Source organism: Sphaeramia orbicularis, chromosome 10 (assembly GCF_902148855.1).
Source record: "Sphaeramia orbicularis chromosome 10, fSphaOr1.1, whole genome shotgun sequence".
Taxonomy (NCBI): Eukaryota; Metazoa; Chordata; class Actinopteri; order Kurtiformes; family Apogonidae; genus Sphaeramia; species Sphaeramia orbicularis.
In genome coordinates, this window is record NC_043966.1 from 23,586,436 (window position 1) to 23,609,196 (window position 22,761).

The 22,761-nt window shown below is 40.0% G+C and overlaps 1 protein-coding gene across 9 annotated transcripts in view; it reads right to left on the reverse strand.

The window, feature by feature from the left end:
* Positions 1-764: 764 nt before the first annotated feature.
* atp11c (ATPase phospholipid transporting 11C (ATP11C blood group)) overlaps positions 765-22,761 on the reverse strand; it is a 47,278-nt gene continuing 25,281 nt past the window's right edge. Inside the window, exons 4-31 of one of the 9 annotated variants that reach the window (XM_030145476.1) lie at positions 19,766-19,846; positions 18,568-18,675; positions 17,790-17,918; positions 17,290-17,378; positions 16,596-16,646; positions 16,106-16,170; positions 15,920-16,001; positions 15,377-15,527; positions 14,140-14,337; positions 12,916-13,086; positions 12,299-12,510; positions 11,738-11,809; positions 11,508-11,581; positions 11,305-11,408; positions 10,591-10,772; positions 10,093-10,359; positions 9,794-9,971; positions 9,581-9,683; positions 8,996-9,141; positions 8,713-8,772; positions 7,775-7,902; positions 7,365-7,500; positions 7,207-7,272; positions 6,961-7,064; positions 6,669-6,825; positions 4,504-4,609; positions 3,382-3,413; positions 765-3,125 (exon numbers count right to left, since the gene is read on the reverse strand). In XM_030145476.1, the coding sequence (XP_030001336.1) occupies positions 4,508-4,609; positions 6,669-6,825; positions 6,961-7,064; positions 7,207-7,272; positions 7,365-7,500; positions 7,775-7,902; positions 8,713-8,772; positions 8,996-9,141; positions 9,581-9,683; positions 9,794-9,971; positions 10,093-10,359; positions 10,591-10,772; positions 11,305-11,408; positions 11,508-11,581; positions 11,738-11,809; positions 12,299-12,510; positions 12,916-13,086; positions 14,140-14,337; positions 15,377-15,527; positions 15,920-16,001; positions 16,106-16,170; positions 16,596-16,646; positions 17,290-17,378; positions 17,790-17,918; positions 18,568-18,675; positions 19,766-19,846 (3,216 nt within the window). In that variant the 3' untranslated portion in view covers positions 765-3,125; positions 3,382-3,413; positions 4,504-4,507. Of the gene's footprint in view, positions 3,126-3,381; positions 3,414-4,503; positions 5,614-6,668; positions 6,826-6,960; positions 7,065-7,206; positions 7,273-7,364; positions 7,501-7,774; positions 7,903-8,712; positions 8,773-8,995; positions 9,142-9,580; positions 9,684-9,793; positions 9,972-10,092; positions 10,360-10,590; positions 10,773-11,304; positions 11,409-11,507; positions 11,582-11,737; positions 11,810-12,298; positions 12,511-12,915; positions 13,087-14,139; positions 14,338-15,376; positions 15,528-15,919; positions 16,002-16,105; positions 16,171-16,595; positions 16,647-17,289; positions 17,379-17,789; positions 17,919-18,567; positions 18,676-19,765; positions 19,847-22,761 lie in introns of those variants that run through there. The other 8 variants (XM_030145474.1, XM_030145477.1, XM_030145479.1 and 5 more) reach the window with 8 other exon arrangements.

The window sequence follows — 22,761 nt, forward strand, 5'->3', positions numbered from 1 at the left end:
CAGAAGAACAAATATGAAAGGGTGTCATTGTGTACATTCTGACACACTGAGCCTTTCTCAGCTCAGCTCCCCACTGCTCAGCCTACAGATACTATGAATGGATCAGTACTCACTTACAGAAGTCAGGGGGAAAATTATACATACCCTCCTCTATACAGAGCAGTTTTCTTTATGAGGCTACACATGGAGCAGTAGAGGAGCAGCAGCACTCAGACCTGATATGCAGCCACTCAGCTGATCCAGCTTAGCCTCTCAGCCATCTCATTACTGCACAGCATCTGCTTAGTGTAGTCCAACACACACAGACACACACACACACACACAACAACCACCCACACATACAAACATCCTTACATCAGACAGATCCAATGACATGAAATAACAGAACACTAAGACATGTTTATCTTCAAAACATTCTGCTTTATTACAGAAAATCTTCAGGTTTTGAATATACTAAGTTTCAAAGAGGTACATTCAGCTTGGAGGTTTGGAGTGTTGAGGCTGGAGACCCAAAGGCCTTTGCGGCAGGGTGTCCCTACCACAAGATGCAGAGGCGAGGTGCCTGAAGGTGTCCACCTCCACTGTAAGGCGGCACCACACCTCAGCGCTCCCTCCACTCCTCACAGACAAGGACAAAGTCCGTTACCACAGAGCCTCGTGCTATTTTTTGAACATTTTGATTTTCTTATAAAAGTGGCTGGAAAAAAGGTTGCATTAAAAATACAATCCATTCTTTTATAGTTCTCAATTTTGACAAGCAAAACGTTAGAATTAAATATATTTTAAGCTCTGAAAATAGCATCTCTGATGTCATTTAAAGGTTTTTTTTTTTTTTATTCTTTAACAAAGCAGGCAGCCCCTCTCAGTTATTACATTTCTCTGGCACAGTGCAGTCTGGAGGTGATGTGTCACAGAATAAACAACCACCTCTTCTCTCTTCTATCACACAACAGACAAATTTAATATAAAAACAGATAAAACAAAAGGCGTGTTTATGATATATATGCGCATTTATATCCGAGTTGGCATTAACTTGATGATTATATGATTATATTAAAACACAGATATGTCAAGCCACAGTTAACAGAGTAAAAACAAGTTGTGGAAAGTAATTCACTAATATTCAGAGTTTGGGGTATTAAGTACTAAAATATAAAACCAACTAATAAATAAATATCTTAAGAGTGTGATGGGGGCTGCCTGTCTTTGTATATATGACAAAGACTATCAAATGGGATTGGCACGGGCTCACATCAAGACTTGGCTGACACAGGCGAAAACAACTGGCACAAAGCTGATCACTCTCCGCAATAAAAAAGATTCATGTAATAAAAATATAACATTTGTGAGTAAAATTACACTTAACAATAAATATGCCAAATAGACAATACATGTTTGTGAAAAAAAGAAACAAATATTCCAAAACAGTTATCTAAAAGTGTCAGAAATCATGGCATGTTTAAATGGAATGTATAAAGCACTACACACAAGTTAAAGGAAGGAACAACAGCCCAACGGTCCGCTCTCTCCATCCTGAAGGTCAGTAGATGAAACAAACATCAGTGGAAAGGAGGTGGAGCGCAGAGCCTCACAGTGGCATTAACTATATTCAATCTGCAGGGCTGAAGCTGGTCATCTTTACAGTCCAACTTCAGCCTGTCTCAGAAAAATGACGCTAACTACAAAATGGATAATGAACATAAATACCTCATTTAGGCTTTAGTGCAGTGTGCATTTATTTGTATGCTGTGTGGTTATTGTAATCTGTCTGATATGTGATGTGTGTGTTCAGACATATGTTCGCATGCCTTTGTGACAACCTAAGCAATGAACAAACCAGTTTCCTTAATAGTGCAGAAAATGTCTAACCGTACTACATCTCAAGGTTCAAGTAATCCTGGTTTTTATTCAGTTCTGGCTATTGTTATCCAGCACACTTGGACGCAATTATGTAGCACACACACACACACACACTGACTTGTCTTTTCAGATCACACTTGTTTGGACAGTGTTGAGTATTTTGTGTCTGTTTCAGACTTAATCTTTTTGGCTTGGAGCAGATAATATCATACATGTATAAGCTATATATACAGTACAGCACATATATTAATTTACTCATCTGAGGTGTAGTCTCTTAAATTATCTCTGAGGTTGGAAGATTTAGGTTACACTCTGAGCAATGTTCCATTGCTAAAGGATGTGCAACATCTCTAATCTATTTCTCAATCTTACATAAACACACACACACTTTTTGGATTGAGTGGTAATATGGCCTCCTTTAACCTTTCTGGTATCTTAGTATTCAGTAGCGATTGCAGATTCTTACTGGAAAAAAGTCACACAATTAACTAGACACTGGAAAAGTGTTTTAACAATCTGTTTGCTGCTCTGCGATGGTCAAAACACATTCAGTAACTTTCCATCTTTAATGATTTTGACCTGTGGATGAGTGCATTTTCTGAAATGCTTTATAACCGTTTAAAAATAACCGTTGAAATGTGAAAAGTGTATTAACTGCAAAGTCGAATCAATTTTCAAAGTGATACAGCTAAAAATGGGATCATCATGTCTTATAAAACTTGCAGAGTACAGTGACTGAGCATCAGTGAAGTGAAGCATTCTTTTGAGCCTTCATTCATGCAAGTGAACCATTCTTAGAGGGGATATTGTAACTGCTTGTTAAAACACAGCAGTTGGATTGAGCTACTGACAAGGCAGTCGTGTTTGCATTCATTTGTAAGCTTGTATAAAAAAAATAAAAAGTAAAAGTAATTGCAAAAAACTCATGCCCGTCATCTGAGTAGATATTTAAAAATAAAGCAGGGCAATGCTCTGCAGGCATGCGTTGGAGAGAATTGGGCAGAAAAGGACGGAGTAGATAAATGCAGCACCAACAGGTCGAAAGAGTGCTGAACCCCATTTCATCCTTAAATCAGTACGTTTCTTTTTCTTCAGGTTTTTCCTCCTCCTCTTTCTCTTCTTCTTCAGGAAAGATGGCAGACTGCTTTGACCTGACTGGCAGATGGACCCTGAATGTGGCTGCTGCCTTGGTTGATGCGAGTCCTCGCTGCTTTTCACTCGCGCCCCTTCAGGTTCTTATAGGATATTGGTGTGACAGCTGCGATCTGCAAAAGCACAAGCAGACTATTTTTACTTCAATGTTTGTTTTATGAGCTTATGCTACATGAGAACGAGGACAAGACACCTTGAAATAATCCAGAATCATCAAGGAAAAACACAGCCACATAAAAATGACACCTCCACCAGAGACAAACAGAAATTAGTAACGCTCCCGATTTCAGCCAAGTCTACCGATTTCATCCAAGCTGGGCTGGGACATTGAGCAGACACAGATGTTAGGTTTGAGTCTCAGAAATTTACCTGGATGTTTGTAGGAGGCCACCTTCTGAAAGCTACAGGGAGAGTAAAAATGCAGGTTAAACAGTGGAAGGTAGTGAAAGGTGGCTTGTGCTAGTATTAAGCAACAGGTACTTAGGACTCTTGTCAAAAGGGATGGAAGGGATAACATTCAGAAACACTTACAGGGGGTGGACAAGAAAGGAAAACTCTTCATTCAGACAATATCTTCTACATTATAGACACAGTTTGTTCTGCTCATTTTTCTAGCATTCTACTATTAATTTATGGTAAGTTTAATGTAATGTCAAAAATCTTCATTTGAAAATGTCCTAAAAGTCTATATTTACGTAATTGCACCAGTTTTATTAATAACACAAACACTGCTTATTCAGAGTAAAGGAACAGCCAATCACATAACTGACTGTGATGATTTTCTGGTTGTGCCTTATAAGGTTTCTTTCTACGGTGATTCTCTTAGTCATGTTGTCAACCCCCTGTATGTAATGCATCAGTGTTCAGCCTTAAGTTACAGTCAAAACATGCAAATAGCCAAGCTCAGCTTCAAGTAAGCGCACAATGACCAAGACCACACATTTGGACAAACAGATCAAAACACAACATTACAATCAGGCCACAAATGACAGATTTAAACACAGACCAGCTCTGCTGTCTCACACTGACACAATAACAAAAAAAACTTGACAGCCATCGCTTCACATTCAGATAACCCTAGTCAGAAATGAGCATGGACAGAAATCAAAAAACATTGCTTCTGAAAACCCAACAACAGATTGGCTTTTTAGAAGCACATGCAGTCTGACAAATTGGGAGGGAGGCTGAAAGGAGCATGTGACGATACAGAAACTGTAAAGGTTTGCAACTTAAGGTCTAGTGATGCACTGACATGTATTGAGTGCATCAATTGACCACTTGAACTAAATGTCTAAAAATAAACTTGAGTCAGACATGGAAAAGCTGCATCACTTCAGCCAGCCAATAACTGCTATGTAACACACAGGAACAAACTGGGTCTTGCTGAATTTGGCCTGAATGTTTTAGAGAGTTTGGCCCCGAACTGCTAGAACAGGTAGACTGGGGAGTATGCTTTTGATTGGTTGGAGTGGCCTTTAGGTGGGCTGGTACCTGTTTAAATGACAGTATTGGACTCATCTGAAAACGTTCTCATGAGCAGGGGCCTGGCCGAAGACCTGGGAGACTGGAGGCCCCCCACGCTCGACTGAACCAGCTTCTTCTAGAAGGGCGAGGCAAGAGACACCAGAGACATCACTACACTGACACAGACACACACACTTGGCCTCTCTCCAAGCATACAAGACACATACACACAGGGAACATACATATACAGACACAAAGACTTCAACAACTGGGACACAGGCGGACAATGAAAGTCAAACCAAATGCCTTTTTTAAAACCTTTCCTCTGTTATAATTTTCAGCCTCTACAAGAAAAAGAATAAAGAATCAAGCAGACCTATAGACAACAGCAGAATTATTAACTGCACTAATACAAAGATACTAATGTTCCAAATATACTAAAAAAAATTACTATGTAAGACGCGCACAAACAGACAAAATGCAGATGCCCGCAGTGGTTGTGGGGAGACTCCAGGATGAGGTTGCTGACTTGAGCCTCATGCAGGTATAGTACGTTTTGGTGCTGTGGCGTGCTGCATTCACCTACTGGACATGCGGAGGCAGCAGGCATTGGAGCAGCACAGGCAGCTGGGATGAGACACTGACTGATACAACTAGACACACAAAGATAGAAGACTGACTGCACGCTTTCAGCATGGACATCTGGTCCTGGTCCACACTGCTAGCTCAGCTCAGAGTCACTGATGGGACCTGGGCACACACCCACCGCTAAACAACAAACCTTCCAACTCAATATATCTTCAGAAAGCGACTAAAGGCAGGGTTTTAAAAGCTTCTTTTGAAATGTTAACTGTCTTATCTGATCAGTCCAGCTAAGAAAAAAGCTGCAAAATACCACCCCCGAGTTGCTTAAAGAGTAAGAATGGAAGTCTAACAGTGGGAGAGGAAGGACAAAACAGGTAGGAAACAAGCAAGACTGGCAGACACACAAACTGTGTGAGCAGAGAAGACTTAAGAAAAGGAGCTGGCAGAGAGAAAAAAGAGACCTCAGTCACTCCATGAGAAGCTGTGAGTGCTAGCGGTCTGCGACAACATGAAGATAGTAGATGTCCCCGAGGAAGGAAGGCGATGTTTCATCTTTAGGAAGGCAGATCCAGAGGGAAAGAGAGAGGAAATAAGGTGAGACAGAGACAGGAGAATGTGTAAAGTGCAAAAGTGAGAGTAGTATTTAGAAAAACCAAGCTGGAAAGCTGGGAAATGATTTAAAGCAGGGTTAAAGGGGGTTTATGGGATTGTTAGACTGCACTACCTATAAGAACAACTGCGATCTTATATTTGTACTGCAAACACCGTAATCCACAGTGTGCGAGTCTCAGCACACATCAACAAAAACATGAAATAATTCATATGTTTTTGGTTGAGTGAATCAGATAAACACTCAAACATAAAACCCAACAAGTTAGACAGTTTTTATACATAATCACATTCTGACTCCTTTGGTTTGGCTTGGTTTCTAACTTTTCTGGAAAAAAATAGGTAAAATGTTAGACATTTTTGTTTTTAATGCATGGAAAACAAAATAAGTCCCCATGAAATCAAAGTTGATGCTGAAGCATTTTTTGTATGATTTAAATGATCTAAAGTCTTACACTACACAATAACTACACTTTAATGTCAGAGATGCCTGTGAAAAAAGTACTGTTGTAGGTATTATTAATGGTATTTTACAGTTCACACTCATTTCCTGGAAAAAAAAAAATCTTAATGGTTCATCCTGCACTTGGAGGTTTACACTAATTTTGCAGCCAGTGAAACAAAAATTGTATGCCCCTCTGCTTGACAACAAATTTGAGCATTAACCGACTGGTGTAGAATTGGGTTGTTATGTATCACTATTCTACAGGTGAATTTGAACAATCAAGAATTGGCTTTTTTCTCTGTTAAGTCTTGACAGGAAATGCACTCCACTAGCTGTTTCATGGAGACTTTAAATCAGAACAAATTTGATCATCACAAATCTAGAAAAAAGAAGATAGGTAGAGGGAGTAGAGAGAGTAGTAGTAGAGAGAGAGAGAGAGAGAGAGAGAGAGAGAGAGAGAGAGAGAGAGAGAGAGAGAGAGAGAAAGAGAACTAAGAAGTGAAGTAGAGAACAAATATGTGTCAGGTCAACAATGTGTGCATGTCAGCTGTACCTGTCGTGAGTGGGGGCCGCGGGGTTTGCGGAACACCACAAGCAGGATCTCTGGCAGTAGGCTGAGCAGGATGAGCAGAATGATGACCAGCCAGGCTGACACTGAACTCAGCATGTTTGCAAACACAAAGTACAAACGCTGCTGCCTCAGGAAAGGCCTACGGGGGAGAGAAGACTTAGGTTTACAATGGCAGAAGCGCCCTGAAAAAAGGACATGAATCTTAAAAATGAACAGAGATAAATGTGTAGGATTATTTTTTATTTGAGTTACTAGTTATTTAATTTTTTCTAACCATATTATTCCTCCCCAGAAGAAGCTGAAAAACACATAGAAAGCCAAGGAGCCCCAGATTACAAAGTGGTTGATCCATGTCCAGTGCCGTGTGTCCAACGCAAGCTAAAAAGTGGAGAAAATCATAAATGCATGAACATTGAAAATTTGAAAACTTACTGTCAGTGTTGCACAAATAACAGAACAAGCTACTGAAATTACACACCATTTATTAGAAGGGATAAATGAAAAATAGGGAGTAGGTTACCTTTAGTGTAACAGTGAAGACAAGGACAGTGAAGACAATGGTTCCATATGACCAGTTCCCAAAAACCTGGATTGAAAAAGGACAAATGAGCAGCTGTACAAAGGACAATGAAGTGAAACAACCTCAGACCCATTCAGAAGGTGAATGTGAGAACACACCTGGCCGTTATCCTGCAGTGCTGGGTTACTGAACAAATATCGAACACCGAAAAAGAAGAGCAATCCATGAAAGACTCCTAGTATAGTCCAGTACAGGAAGGGCCCCCATCGCAACATGGCATTCTTAGCAATCTCTCTAAAAACATTATGAAAGAGAAAGCTCCACAAAGTTATTATTATAAACACTAAAAATAAACACAAAAGGCACAGACAAAAGTAGCACCTCAAAGACTAAATAAAGCTCTGTCAGATCATAACTTCCCAAAACAGTGATCCTAGACCTGTAACACAATAAATAGACTATTATTTTGTATTATTCTTGTTCTAATTAACATAAAAAAGCAACATAAGCATTTCTACAGACAGTATCTCATAATAAAATACATTTAAGTGACATTACCCATGTTTACCTGTAGAGGGTGGCATTGTCCAACAGAACTTCAATGCAGATGTGCTGCTCCAAGAGGCTGTAAGCCAGGATGGGCATAGAGGTGAAGCAGATGTTGTACATCGTCAAATAGGCCGCATCATACAGGGGCTGAGGATCATGGGAGCAGGAGGAGATGAAAGGAGGGGTGGTGGTGGTAAGGAGTCAAAGGAGAGGGAGCAGCGGGACAACCAGGGGTTAATATCTCAAGGAGAGGATGAAACTCAGACACACCAACATACTTATGCATACACTTTACTGAGCCAGCTTGTATACATCTTTCATGAGGTCATGAAGGATAATGGAGTCATGTGTCTTAAGGGAAAATATAGTCACCCTCATGTTTAACAACTAAGGTTACAAAGGTCAACACATTTGTTAAATTATTTTACATCAGTGTGTCAAGAATAGTTTGTATATGAACACAAAATATATCAAAACAATCTTAACTCATAGTAAATATAAATATGTATGTATATCTCTTCATTAATGATGTAATAAATTCATCCATGTGCACAAAAGTATAATCAAATGATGTATTTACATCCACATTTTTATACAAGTAACATAACTGGCTGTGTTTGCATAAAGGCGTAACTGCATACAGGCCGACTTGTATAGTCATAAACTAGATGATAACGTAATAATATAATGTCCAGGTTCTATGTGCCATAGTTGCAAAACATGACACGTGGACATGTCTGGTATTTCTGTCTGTTTCAATGTCGTCTACAGATCAGTCAGTGGAGAAACATATCAGCCAGAGCTCAAACATCCCATGGGGAAGTAGAGAGGGAGGGACAATCTGAGGGAAAAGTTTGGCATTCAGGATGAGGATGAGAAGGTGAGAATTCAAGGGACACTGCCCTCTTTCATGTTCAGAACATCTTTGAACCTCAAAGAGCCTCAGGACATACTCACTTGCTGTGAATAGCCGCAGAAGAACTGGTACAAAAACTGAGGTAAGATGAAGCAAAGGTTCTGTAGGCAAACACAAAAAGAGAATAGGCTCATACTGATGCACAGAAACATAAAAGAATGTGAAACACAAGCATAAATTCATAAGTACTTAGAAAGTAATCTCAACATAAAAAATATTATGAAGGTTGATTCAGTCAAATCTGTGTCAACACACTTAATCCTCAAACAAAGGAGTTACAAAAACCTACTTTCTTAGTCAGAAAAAGGCAGCAGTAGTTCCCACCTTGTAGAAGAAATATTGCACCAGGTGAGCAATGCGAACATAGTAGAGGTGTCCATGTGCCAGCAACAGTTTCTTCAGGTGCTTGAGTTTGGGGATGGCATAATCACTGTTCCTGACTGCCTGTCGACCCTCTTTACCCTTAATACCTGAAACCACAGGGATACAGGGATTACACTGGAAAATATCTAAATCTTACCAAATGTATTTTTCTCATTTCAAGTCAAAATATCTCATCACACTTAAAATAAGACATAATCACCTAAAGAGTAAATTTTCAGTGATTTTTTTGCTTGAATTAAGTAAAAATAATCTTGAAATAAGCAAAATTCTACAAATAGAACAGGTGAAAATCATCTTGGTAAGATTTCTTGATATAAGATTTTCAAGATCTATTGTCTAAAAATAAGTTCTTATATTTCACTGAAAAGTTACTCTTTAGGAGATTATGTCTTATTTTATGTGTGATGAGATATTTTGACTAGAAATGACAAAAATACACTTGGTAAGATTTTGATTTTTGCAGTGTACACAACGCTCTCACTGCTTTAAGTAGCTCGTAGGCAGATTCAGAATGAGAAATCTTACCAATACCAACATGAGCCTCCAAAATCATGCTGACATCATTGGCACCATCTCCAATCGAAAGGGTGATAGGGTTACCCTTAGAGTTCTTGACCATTTTAACAATCTAAATGGAAAAAGACAAAAGGCGTCTAAATAAAAGTGTTCACTGTAAAAATCATTAACTTAAATTTGCAATGAACAAATATTTTCCTTAGTTCTAGATTTTTTTCTGACCTGTGCCTTTTGTAGAGGAGCCATGCGACAACATAACACAGCAGTGCAGTTTTGACAAATCTGAAGGAACAGGTTCTTGTAGCGACTGGAGTTGGAGTCAGAGGAGGAGTTTAAAACCATGGACAGGGTGGCTCCGTCTACAATAAAACCGTAGTCCTGGTTGGCTGAAGACCAGCTCCTGCATCACAGTGAACAAAAGCGACTTAACCTTCAATAAAACTTGCTAAAACATTAATAAAGCAATACTGTCATGTTTAGTAAAATAGTACAACAGAGCAAACAAAAGTCTGGTTGTAAACCTGGTGACGCCTGCTTTCACTGGTGGTGCGTCCTGCACAGCCTTCTTGTGATACTCCAACAACAGCTCATGTAGCCGTTCCTCACGCCTCCTCCCTCCATCTTCCAGCGTTCGAACAGTTAGCTCCAACAATTCTGTATTCCTCTGAAACAATCGACAAGCATAACAGGTGGATTTTGCCGTCTCCATCTTGTCACCTGTTAAGACCCAAACTTTAATGCCTGCACCCTGCAGAGCCTCCATAGTCTCAGCTGCTTCCTCTTGAAGTCTGTGATGGAAACAAAAAAGACATTAATAAAGGAATAAATCTGTATTGTGTGTGACATATAATCAGATCATGAGCATAGTTCGCAATCCTTTATACATTTTTAATGATTTAAGGAAACACATTAAAGATCAGTTCATCTCAAAAAGTGCACTGGGTGTGAAGTGAAATCACCCAGTCTATATCCAGGCCCATCGGGGAGAGAGGCATCATAATGTTGTGTGATGTACGCACCGGTCTTCCACAGCAGTAGCTCCTATCAGACTCATGCCGGTCTCCACCTGGTTGTAAACAGCCATGAGCTTCTCCTCTCTGTCCTGCAGAGCCAGCCTGGCTTCCCTCAGTCCTGCATCTGCCTGGGCATACTCCACTGCACTCAGATGTTTGTAGGCCACACAAAGCGTCCTGTATCCTTCCTGCAAGGCAATGCAAGTTTATTTATGTGCATTTCTTACAAAAAGGCAATTCTGTGGTTTTTTTTACATGAATAAAACAATCATCCAGAGAGGGAAAAAAATGCTTGAACACCAAAAGACTGAAATATTAAAGAGGAAACCACATAATTTTAAAACTAATTACAAATTTTACAGTAAAATATTCAACAATAAGAATACAACGGCAATAAAGTATAAACTGTGGTACTGACTCCTAGATACACGAAAAAACAAAAAAAATACGTACGTTTATATTTGTGTGGAGAATGGTGCCTCACCACATTAAGTATAAATTACGGGCTCACTTTGGGCCACAACCATTCAGTGATTCAGTGATATAAGCTATTGGGAGCATTTTAAAGTCCATTATGTTGCAACCTGGAGCAATCAGTTTCACAAAACAAGAAAAAAAAAAGACTACAATAATCTGTTGCGAGTTCAAACCTGCCTGACCTTGGAATCAGAAAGAACAGAGAAATCAAACACAGGATTTATTGCTGCTTTTGGTACCTACTGTTGCATTGCGCTCTACATGCATGCGTATCCTCTCAACCTCCTCCTGTCGGACACGGGGGAAGATGGAAGAGTCTGCTCCCTTGCAGAAAAGCAATGTGTCACCTGGACATGAAAAACACAGGCACACAAAAGTGTATAAGTCATGGTTGTGCACCAGGATTAAAACTCAGGCAGTAAAATGGACAGTATTTAAAGGCTCACCTGATGTGGATCGGACTATTACACTCATTCGCCTTCTCACTGGGTCAAAGTTCAGCACATGAAGCAGTTCATACCTTTAAGAAGTTCAAAATAAATATATTAACTAAACCTACAGTGCAATATTGAATCATTCATTTTCCAAACAAATAATCAAAAATATATTTTAAAAATACTAGAAAACAATAGATTTTTAAAATACATATACTTGATCTCAAAAATCAGTGACTTACTTTTCAACGTCATTATTCCTGTTAAGTATTTTCATGGTCTTACTTTCAAGACCCAGAAATGTGAAGCCATACCTGCAGATGGAGACAAAACATCACTACTGACCCATTTATTTCATCACAAGTCATACATGTGACAGTTGCTTTGAATTCCACAATGCAATAAATTATGCATTATTCATTTTTTATCCAACTGCCCAGTTTACAAGGATGTGACAGATGTCCTCTTTATTCATTTATGTTGATTATTTTTGTGTGGATGATGATGGAAAATGTGAGTTGTGCTTCAGGAAGGGAACCTTTTTGTGAAAAAATTTTATTGGCCAAACTTACAAGAGAAGACAGAGAAATGTGTTTAATATCAAGTTGTAAAAAAAAAAAAAAAAAAAAAACTATAATTTTAGTTAATAACAAAATGTTAGACCACTATACCTGTACTTGTACATGACTACTATGTGCATAACATAAATATAAAAGTACCACTCAATTCATATTTATTATTCCTTGAATGATTGCGACAATATCAGCTAACAACCAACACAGTAATTTCATCCAGTCTCTTACCTCATGGCACCCTTGACCAAGGCGATCTCATCAGGTGAAGAGGCAATAAAGCCTCTCTGCTGCTCTTGTGGTTGAGACAACTCTCCATCCACCCCCAGGCCATCCAGCTGGTCTGTCAGCCCATCCACTTGGTCCTGACCCTGTTCTGTAGACTCCTTCACCTGGACTGTGTGGCACAGACACAGGGCGCGCAGAAACAACTCTTCTTTCTCCTGATAACACAACAATAAGTCTTAATACTATTTACACTGATAAATAATCAGTGTAACTAAATCAATTATTAAACTGCTTCAAAGGCAACTATTATGTCTTCAGTATGTACCACATACTGTAACATGGGCTTAGATAAAGCCATGAATTTGCAACCATTTGTCTAAATGACACCTTGTCAACATGTATGTTGAAGTGTAACAGCCTGTGAGGCGTTATCAGGTGCTCATGTCAAGAGCACACATCCACTTTACTCACCCTCCATGTTAAGTGCATATGTTGACATGTCAGGAAGTATGTATGTGTTTGACCTGTGAAGGGTCTTTCTGAGCAGTGAGCTATGTAATGGCCATATGTTGCTGCTTGTGTGACTTTAACAGCAGATGGAGGAACACCACAACACCCACCCTGCCAGCTTTCTGCTGTAGTTTGCTCACAGGTCCATCTGTGACACAGAAACCATCCAACTCTGAGCTTGCGTCCCGGTATTTGTACTGGAAGCCATCGATGCAGCACTCTATGAACTCCATGTTATTCTGAGTCAGGGTGCCGGTCTTATCTGTGAAGACATATTCCACCTGCAGGCAATGTGATGAGAATGCATTATGGACTGTTCCAGAGCCATAAAAAAATTACTCACCTATTTAACAGGTTCCAGCAATAACATTTGGATATTAATAATTAAGCAACTTAATGAAGCATCATATTCAACTGAAATAATTATCTGGCACATGTCACCACTGTTCAGTGTAGAAGTACTATGAAAACGTCAAGCACATCCAGCTGGTATTACTGTCATAAGCAGCCCATATTGAACAGTTGTGAATATTAAAAAATATTTAAGTTTATGTAAAGTAATAATGCAAAGGGACATGTTTTTGGCACAAATGATCATATGGCCTTAATAGTATTTTCATACTGGCACAGGAAAACCTAACTGCTTCTACATCTGTATAAATGAATCATTTCCTTGGACTGACTGCCCTAATGTCAGGCATCAGGACATTTGATAAAACAAGATTCTAAGAGCTTATAATAGAAGAGTGGAGGATACTGACAGAATGCTGAATTCTCAGTATGTGGCTGTTTATTACAGAAAAGACTGAGACAAATGTCATTTCAGAAGAGGCTGAAGGAAGCAAGACAAAAGACTGTAGAAAAAAAGCAGTTTGAGAAATACTACATCAAAGTTTGTTCAGTTCTGTCTCGCACAACGATGACACTGGGATAGTGATGATTCTCTCTGGCTAATCAGTAATCCACTGTGTTCATGTCACCGTTCGGCATCGCTTTAGAACTCAACAGCGGGGATAACTGAAAAAACCTACCAGGTACTCTCAATGGTGGAGTTGAGTCAGTACCACGCAATGCAAGTGTCATGGAGTGCCATTACATAATTTGTCAACTTGACCACAAAAGGCACAGCAAATGAAAAACAGTTCTTTGTCAACTTCAAGCTTTTTCGGGAAATATTACTCTTTTAGTCACTGTCCAAGAATTATCGATTTATTACAAATATTGAACTTAGATTTCTGGGTTTTGGATGGATGGACTTTTAATTTACAGACACAATTGTTCGTGAGAAGCCATTGTTAATTATAAAGTCATATAATGTAACATATGTGACTGACCTGTCCCAGTTCCTCATTAAGGTCCGAAGTGTTGACTAGTGCCCCCTCCTTAATTTCTGGGTCAAAGAAATCTTTGTCCCATGTGATGAAAAAGGATCCCAAAAACTTCTGCATTTCAACCGTTACATACATGGACACCGGAATGATGAAGTTGAAGAGCACCATGAAGGACAGGAAGTCAGTGAACATCTTTAGGTACTGTTGGAAAAAGGAAAACAGAGGCACTGTTGTAGCACCGTAAGAAGGCCTGGGAAATCTGTTGGAATGTTGGTGAATGTTACTGCAGTTAGACTCATTTCTATGTGTTTAATATACCTTAATAAGAAATCAATAGCAATGATCTTGCAAAAACAAATATAAATATATGATGCCGGTGCAATGTTGCCTCATGATGTTCACAGGTCATTGAGGGCAACAGCAGAGGGTTAACAGTGAAATGGACCATGTAACAATGTAGGTATGCTGAGGCCATTTTGCTGATAAGAGTTTTACAACATGGAGGAGAAGAGGGTATGGCTTGTAAAACGCTTTAATATGATGGATGGAGCCTTAAAATGTTACAACTATGGGCCTCCACAAGGTAAGTACAGCTAAGGGTGGAAATTTACATACACCCTTCTGAGACGCACTGAATCTCAGTTTTTCAGAATTACAAACATTTAATTTCAATATGTACTGTGAAAACTCAATATGGTGGAGATCATTTTTAATTTCAGTTTAACTCATTCTTCTGTGAATTGGCAGATGTTGGACACCTGGTATTTCTATACTTTGTGTTAAAAGAAGCCCCACAAGTGCTTTATTCAGTTGAATCCAAGTGACATGTTAAGCCATTCCTTCAGAAATGCAGTGGTCTGCTTAGTGATGAGTAATGATGTGGGTCAGTTATGCTGAAATACATCTAACAACTCCTGCAGGTGATTGATGATGGAAGGTTACCCTGGACATCTGATTTAATTTAAAAGTACAATAAATAAGTGAAGTGAATAGAAGTTTTATTTGAAAACTCTCTGTAAAATTTCCCAAAGACTTATCATAAACGAGTCTTTGGGCTATTTTACAGAGCGTTTTCAAACCTGAACTACAATTCATATTGTTGGAAAATGTTAAGAATTGTGTGGGAAAGAAATACATTTCAGTCTTTTTCAGACATGGTGGATATAAACCTCTCATTTTTGCCTTATGATGTTATCAACACTAGTAAATGTCTGATTGACCGGGCAGCTCATATACTCACCAGATTGGTGTCCTTCTCTCTCTGGGTTTTCTCATTGTACCAAGGCTCATCCTGCCCAGGCTTACTCTGCCACACATATTTAAGCGTAGTACAAACTAGAGCCTTGCTCACCAATATGCAAAGGTAAACCAGAAGGAAGGCATTGATAGACCTGAAAAAGGTAAAAAAAAAATTAAAAAAAAAAAAAAAAAATACATATATATATATATATATATATATATATATATATATATATATATATAGTTATTTAGAAACACTAATTACCTCCGCCAAGGAGGTTATGTTTTTGCTGGCATTGGTTTGTCTGTCTGTTTGTCTGTCCGTGTGCAAGATAACTCAAAAAGTTATGGAAGGATTTAGATGAAAATTTCAGGAAATGTTGATACTGGCACAAGGAACAAATGATTAAAATTTGGTGGTGATCGGGGGTGGAGGGGCACAGGGGCCCACTGATCTGCCTTGGCAGAGGTCTGCGCTCTCCAAGTGCTTCTAGTTTATCTAAGTAATTCATTTATGTGACACTTTATACTTTTCTGAACTTACTTCTCCACAACAGAACGTTTTTGAGACTTTCCCTGGTAGTTGAGAGCCATTTTTGTCTCCATGCCAGTGTAAACTGCAACACCTTAGACAAGAAAAGCAGCCAAAGATGAGAAATTAGCAATTTAGCCACTGAGCTAATTTCAGCAGCACAAATTATAGTTGTAAAATCATTTTTGCTTGACTTACCACAGATTTTCTGGGTATTTTTTAAAGTTGCCCCTTTCAGCAGGAGATTTTCTGGGCCCAAAGACCTGCAGAAATCACACCAGTACATCAAACAGTGTAGTCAGGCAGAAGCTGTACAATCCACACACTCGTCCATTCTCTAAATGAATGCTTGGCAGGGAAGCTGGCATCCACTCCAAAATCACAGTGACAGTACACAGTATGACTGCAGTCTGGGCTTACACCACTCCCAGTGTTCTTGAGAAGGACACTGGCATCTGTTTGTAGGGCCATTACAAAGCAGTCAATGATAAATGCCCATGGGAGTACTTTAGAAGCATTGGCTGAAGTCATGCCAGCCTGTTTTAATTTTAATGCTTGTCTGCAATGACGGATCAATGGAATAATGATTTGTTGATGCAAAGGGAAACAAATGAGTGCTTAAGCAACTGTATTTTGATTTTGCTCTCACTTAAATTGGCCTCAGATGTTTGTGCTTGAGTGCTCTCACCTCACTGCAGGCTCCTGATTGTTTTTGTAAATGTGCATACGGCCGACAAACCTGGAACAAAAAACATAACCTGAAGTCAAATGTAAAAATGTAAATTTGGTTTTGTTTTGTATATTATCAAATCTGATGATACTACCACTGGTACAACTGAGATACTGATCTATAAAGAGCTCACTTTGACAAAACTGGTGGAACTCAATGATCTAAGGTCAAAAGCAGAGTTTTGGGAGCCAGCTAATTACTGGTGATTAGCAAGTAGCACCCTGTCAGCTTAACTGACTCAATAGTAAGCATCTGGCACCATGACTTACTTAACACGTCTCAAACACCACTCTGATGTCTGGCTAAATGACAATATTCCCAATAGTTGCCCCAAGAGGGAGCCAAATGCTTTCAGAGAAGAGATACCTTAAAGCGATACGAATTAACTTTGGAGACAGTGGTTTGAATTATTAGTTGAATTATTTTCTGAAGTGTTGTGGAATACCAGGCTCATTTCAACATTCCTAATATGTAAACAACTCAACAAAAGCACACTATGGCTTGCCAAAGGGTTTCAACTTAATCGAAATGTTACTATTAGAGCCATTTAGGACATTTTCAAATGGCAGTTGAGTGAATCTACTGCTTCACAAACTACAGGCAAAGCATGCTTTTAGTGTAAATCTGTTGGGGCCACACGATGAGTGCCTACTTGTAAAGGTCAGGCTGTGGCTGTTCACACTCGATGGTGGCGTTGAGAGATTCCAGATCCTTCTCTGTGTCTGGCACGGTGTAGTGTGTCTGGACAAGCGGAAGAGGAAGAGAGACAGAGTGTGAGCTCTGATTGCATGGGTCAACTGTTCATTTTAGCCTTCCCCAAACTCTCAATCACAGACAATAGAGGGAAGCACGAAGATGAAAAAAACTCTGCTACTGGGAATCACACACAAGTACAAAAAAGGAGGAACTAGACAGAAGAAAAAATATTGTCTTTCAAACAAGGTAGACAAAGAATTATTATGAAAACTACGGTATTGTGTCTAGTCTAAGAAAGTAAAGGACAATAAGTGACGGGGAAACACTACATGTTTATCTTCATCCCTAATCCTAATAAAAATCACATTGGAAAAATACCAAAAACATCTTTTTTCAGTTTTTATTTCAAAGTCAAAACACTGATCAGTCATTCAAAGGTAGAGAGTTTTATGTTACTTTGTGGTTGGACTCCCCATCCAGACTTGCTGTGGTAACGAAGCATGTGTCATCATCTCGACTAGATTGCAGCAGTATTAAATCACAGGGAAAGGTCTCATCTTCCTCCACCTGGACGACATCCCCAACCTGGTCAAAACACAACACAACCAAACATTACAAGCATTTTATACTTTATCTTTTACTTCTTAAGTATCAATATAAGCAGGATTTGTTTTTAATATACCACACTCTGCTTACAAAGTGTTGAACACATATCCATTAACATGAGCAAGCAACACCAGAGTCTTCCATCTGCCTCCTGTCACATTGTTTATATTATCTCTAGTCCCTTTTGTGCTGAGACATCATGTATGGTTATTTTAAGTGAACTTTTGAGCTGGGTTCAGCTCCCTGTGGTTTTAGAAAAAGCACCACTGTTCAAGTTTTGTCAACTGGATGTTGACTCTCAGCGGTAGTAGCAGCACTTGGATCCCTTTAACAGAACCTCAGTCACTGGACGCATATTAGAAAAAATTAACTTTAAAGCATATTTTTGAACTTTTGAACATTAATCTCTGAGAACATTATTACCAAGCATACAGGATACAATATACAATCTTCATTAGAGTAACATACAGTAATAAGCACCACTGCACCCATGTGTGGATATCTACTCAGTTCTGCTGACTTGTTCTCCCCTGCGCGTATATTCTTAAAATGCTGCTGGCAGCTTCTCTATGGCCATTTCTCTGAGGAAATATTTATTTAAGCAGATACAGTAGCTACTGAAACGTACCTTGATCTTCTCACTCTCCTTTCGTATCCTCCGGCCATCCTCTAGCACTGTCACTGGGTACTTATTCACCTCATTGTCAGCCTTATGCCGTAGCCAGTCCTCATAGCCCTACAGCAACGTATACAAATCACTAATGTGATATTTGCTGAACACAACAAAAGTGTAAAAAAGGAAACATCTAGAATATAAACACACTGACATGAAGTTGAGATTTGACAAATCAGGCAGAAGAGTGAAAGACAGAAAGAAATGCCTGCCTATAAATCATAAAATAAACATCATAAGTGGTATTTCTTCCTACAGAATGCAGCTGTAGAATGGGATAGTGATTGCCCAGCAGTGCTTTTAAGACAGAAAACCATGAAATAATACTGAGCTGAGTGAAATATTTCTGTGGCTGCAGTAACATGAGGCACAAAGCCTTTAAGAGAGTGATGGAGATAGAGGAGATGGTGCAGAGATGCAGAGGGGAGAGAGAGAAACCAGGGTGTGTGCCAAAACAGAGCTCAGGCCAGAAAGTGGGATTATGGGGAAAGGTGTTGAGGAGAGTCTGGCTGAGTGATGCAGAGACATGATGCCAGGTGGGTGAGTGGGGGAGAAAGACAGAGAAAGGGAAGAGAGGCGGTCCACAGATGGCCAGTTGAAGAACACAGTTTTACCTCAGCCTGACTAATGGAGTCAGGCTGACCGACTGGGTGTCCCACTTCAAAGCCTAGCTAAAGGCAGTTCAAGCACTGTTGGTGTGTCCCATATTTTCAGAAGGAAGTCCACCCTCTATTGTACTCTTCAAAGCCCCAGCAGTAGCCTAACTAAAAAGTCAATCCTAAAAAAAAATACATCTAAAGCCAGGACATGGCAGAAACAGAGTCAATGAAAACAGACACTCCCCTTGATTATCTGTATCTCTGTAATAGACTTTCTGCCTCTCTCTCCATTTACTCACAATCCCCGAGAGCCCATTTCATCTTCCCCCAATCAGAATTCACTAGCAGAGCGCATTAATACTAAACCCAAGAGAGCATTAGTCACGTACTTAATACAAAAATGAGGAGCAAGAAAGTGGTGACGACAGGGGGACATAAAAATGCTACATGAAGAGGGAGGGATGGTGTAATGCAATGACAGAGTACAATGAAATAAGGGGATGGCAAGAGAAATCACAAAAAGGTACATTTTCTTTTAATACAGTCAATCTTACCTGCTTTATAGCAGTTACTGTAATCACAAAAAATAAGGGTAGGCCACTGGTGACTGGGCTGGTGGGGGTGTCTACTATCACCTGTGGGGAAAAAACAAAAGATTTAACCTCTGAGAAATGTCATGTTAACACAAGCATAAAGCATTCAATCTGTAAAGATGGCATTGGCTCCTGTACATCTCTGCAAAGTCATAGTGAAGTCTGTGTGTGTGCGGGTGATGGTTTAGAAGGTGGGGCCAGTCTTCTAAATGCAGGGTGTAGTCTTTTCTGGGAGGGAGGCATTTCTACGATAGCCAAAATGTGTTCATCAGTATGAAACACAGGGGTGACATTTACATTTTGGAGGGCGGTTCTGGACTACAGAACTTTTAATCAAGTGGGCCAGGGAGAGAGTGCTTAATCTGCAGGCATGCCAAAGCTGCTCTGTTTCTGCCAAGGTGTGGGAGAGGGCCAACATAAAAATGTGTTATAACCTCACCTGCTTAAACTGCGTGTGTGTGTGCTGCATCATGTGTGGAGGGAATGTGTGTGGAAGCAGGTAATCCCAAATAACCAGTTATGGGGCACCACCTGACCAAATCTGCCAGCTAAAACCCCAGCACACAAATGGCCCTCTGTGTTTGTGTGTCCCTTAACACCATCATAAGACGGATTTATAATGGCATTTCTGATCCTGCAGCATGGAGTCTGGTCTCCCCCTGTGCCAGGCCGTGCATTACAGCACACACAAATACAACCAGACCAGCTTGTTGGTATTCTGACCAGGAGCATTACAAGCTGTCAGATAGACATCAGCTCAAGTAAGAGCAGGAGATGTGTTTTGAAGCAGTCTCCGGTGTTTTCCTCACCTGTGCGTTGACTGCTAATGAAACAAATCGCTGTCTGCACAGGAATTATGGGCAAACACAAACACGTAGAATGTACAAAAAACACTGAGCTACTACCCTACCAAAGCTTTACTGTGATTACAATTAACTGGAGGAGATAAATCAATTACAAGGCAGAGAGGGACTAAGGCACATCGACCATTTGGAGGAGTGCAGATTCAGATGAGAGTCTGCAATATATTTGTGGTCGTTGGCAATTCTGGTGAGACAGAGGAGAAAGTAATAATTGTGCTGCAGTAGCCTCAGGTATTAAGAGGCCGAGGTGAGCCTATACAGCGTTTCGAAAGAGCACAGTGTACGCATGAAGACGGCATATGGGGCTATATGTTAAAGACTCATTAAACTGGGAACATTCCTAGAGGCCATGAAGCGAGTGGATTATTAAATGCCTCCTGAGACAGCCTGAGTTTACCCGGGTCACTTTAGCCCTATTACGGTTCGCATGACCATGCACTGAAAGAAAAACACTCTTACAGCATGACATGATTGGGCAATGGATAACCCCTCAGCAAAAGCTCTTGAGCGAAGTTTGATTCATTACAAAGGAGAGGTGGGATTCACAGAGCAACTTAGAATACAACACTGCCCACAATAACAAGATTTCTGTGATACTTGATGCATTGCAACACAATTACATATGATACACTACAACGTCTGCGTAACTGTAAAAATTGTAACTGAAAAAAGGCAAAAAGCAGGAATTATTCTATTATTCATGGTAAGGTTTAGAGCCTCTTTCATACAGACTGCAACTTCCATGTGGGCTACCGTTCCAAGAGGCACTGACTGCGGTAAGCTCAGTTGGCAGGGGAATCTGTTTAGAGTGCTGACATGTAATAAAAATATTAATATTTGGCACTCATATACTGATAGCATATCACAAGAGAAAGTAATACAATATATCCCCTGATCCATATTTTGCTATAGCTGTACTATATGCAGTAAAAGTCAGCAGGAGGAAAGACTGATGTAGACAGCTGAAAAAGGTGACCACAGCACAGAAATGCTCTCATAAGTCTTACTTTGACAAATTTTTTAAAAAGTAAATCAGACAACAGTATATGTCTCAAAAGTATCGTGATTAAGAAACTGCAAATCATTCTCCCAAGACAGTTAACACCTACAGAGAACCTTTAGCTACAGTATTTCAGCCAAAAAACCTGCAATCCTTCTCACATTTGTCTTTCACAGGTTGTCTGACTCTGCACTGATTAATAACCATCCTCATCAAGCTTCCAGATGGATAAATACCTTTCCTTGCACCAAATGCAAAACCCAAAAATCACAGTGTTATGAGTAAACTGCACTGATGTGTTGGTGTGACAGCAGAGCAGCAGAGCGCAGCCGCACAAAACCCTTCATCAGACCCGGCAAGTGTGTCACAGTGAACGACAGACAGCAGGTCCCCGGAGTCCCCGGGCAGCAATGTGGGCCCTCGTGTCCTGCTTCTTCACCTTCTTCACCGTTTAGTTCTCCCTCTCCCCCTTTCTCTTTCTCCCTTTCTCCTCATTTCTCTTTTGCCCTCATCACTGTTTCTCTCACTCTCCGACCGTGCTCTATTCCCATTCGATCAAATTCAAGCAAAGACATGCAAGGCTATTTATAGGAGAGTGGTGCTTTTTTATCAGCCTGTGTCTATTTGTGGCACTCAGAAGTACAGAGGGCTTCCTGGCTGCTGACGTCAGCAGTGCAGCGCTGCAGAGAGATGGGGGGAATGTGCGAGAGAAAGAGACAGAAGGGGATGAAAAAAAAAAAATGCAAGAAGAAAGAGACAGAATGACAAAAGGCGAGACAAAGGGGGGGTAAGATGGAGCTGGAAGATGCATGACATTTGGTTGCTAGTAGAGAATTTGCATGCAGTCTCTCAGGGGAATTCGGTTTATTTCTGTCAGTGAGATGCGAGTGCAAAATGAGTGCACACACAGTCTGTGTACCTGTTTCGCTCACATCTTCTCTCTGTGATATAATAGCTTGCTGCATGGGGGAAAAACCGAGGATAAGGAGCCCCTCAAGAGAGGGTGGATTAGTGGAGAAACGCCAACCACACTGCAGCTTGGGTAAACACCGTCAGCAAGCCCAGGACACCCACTGAGTCATACTTGCATACAT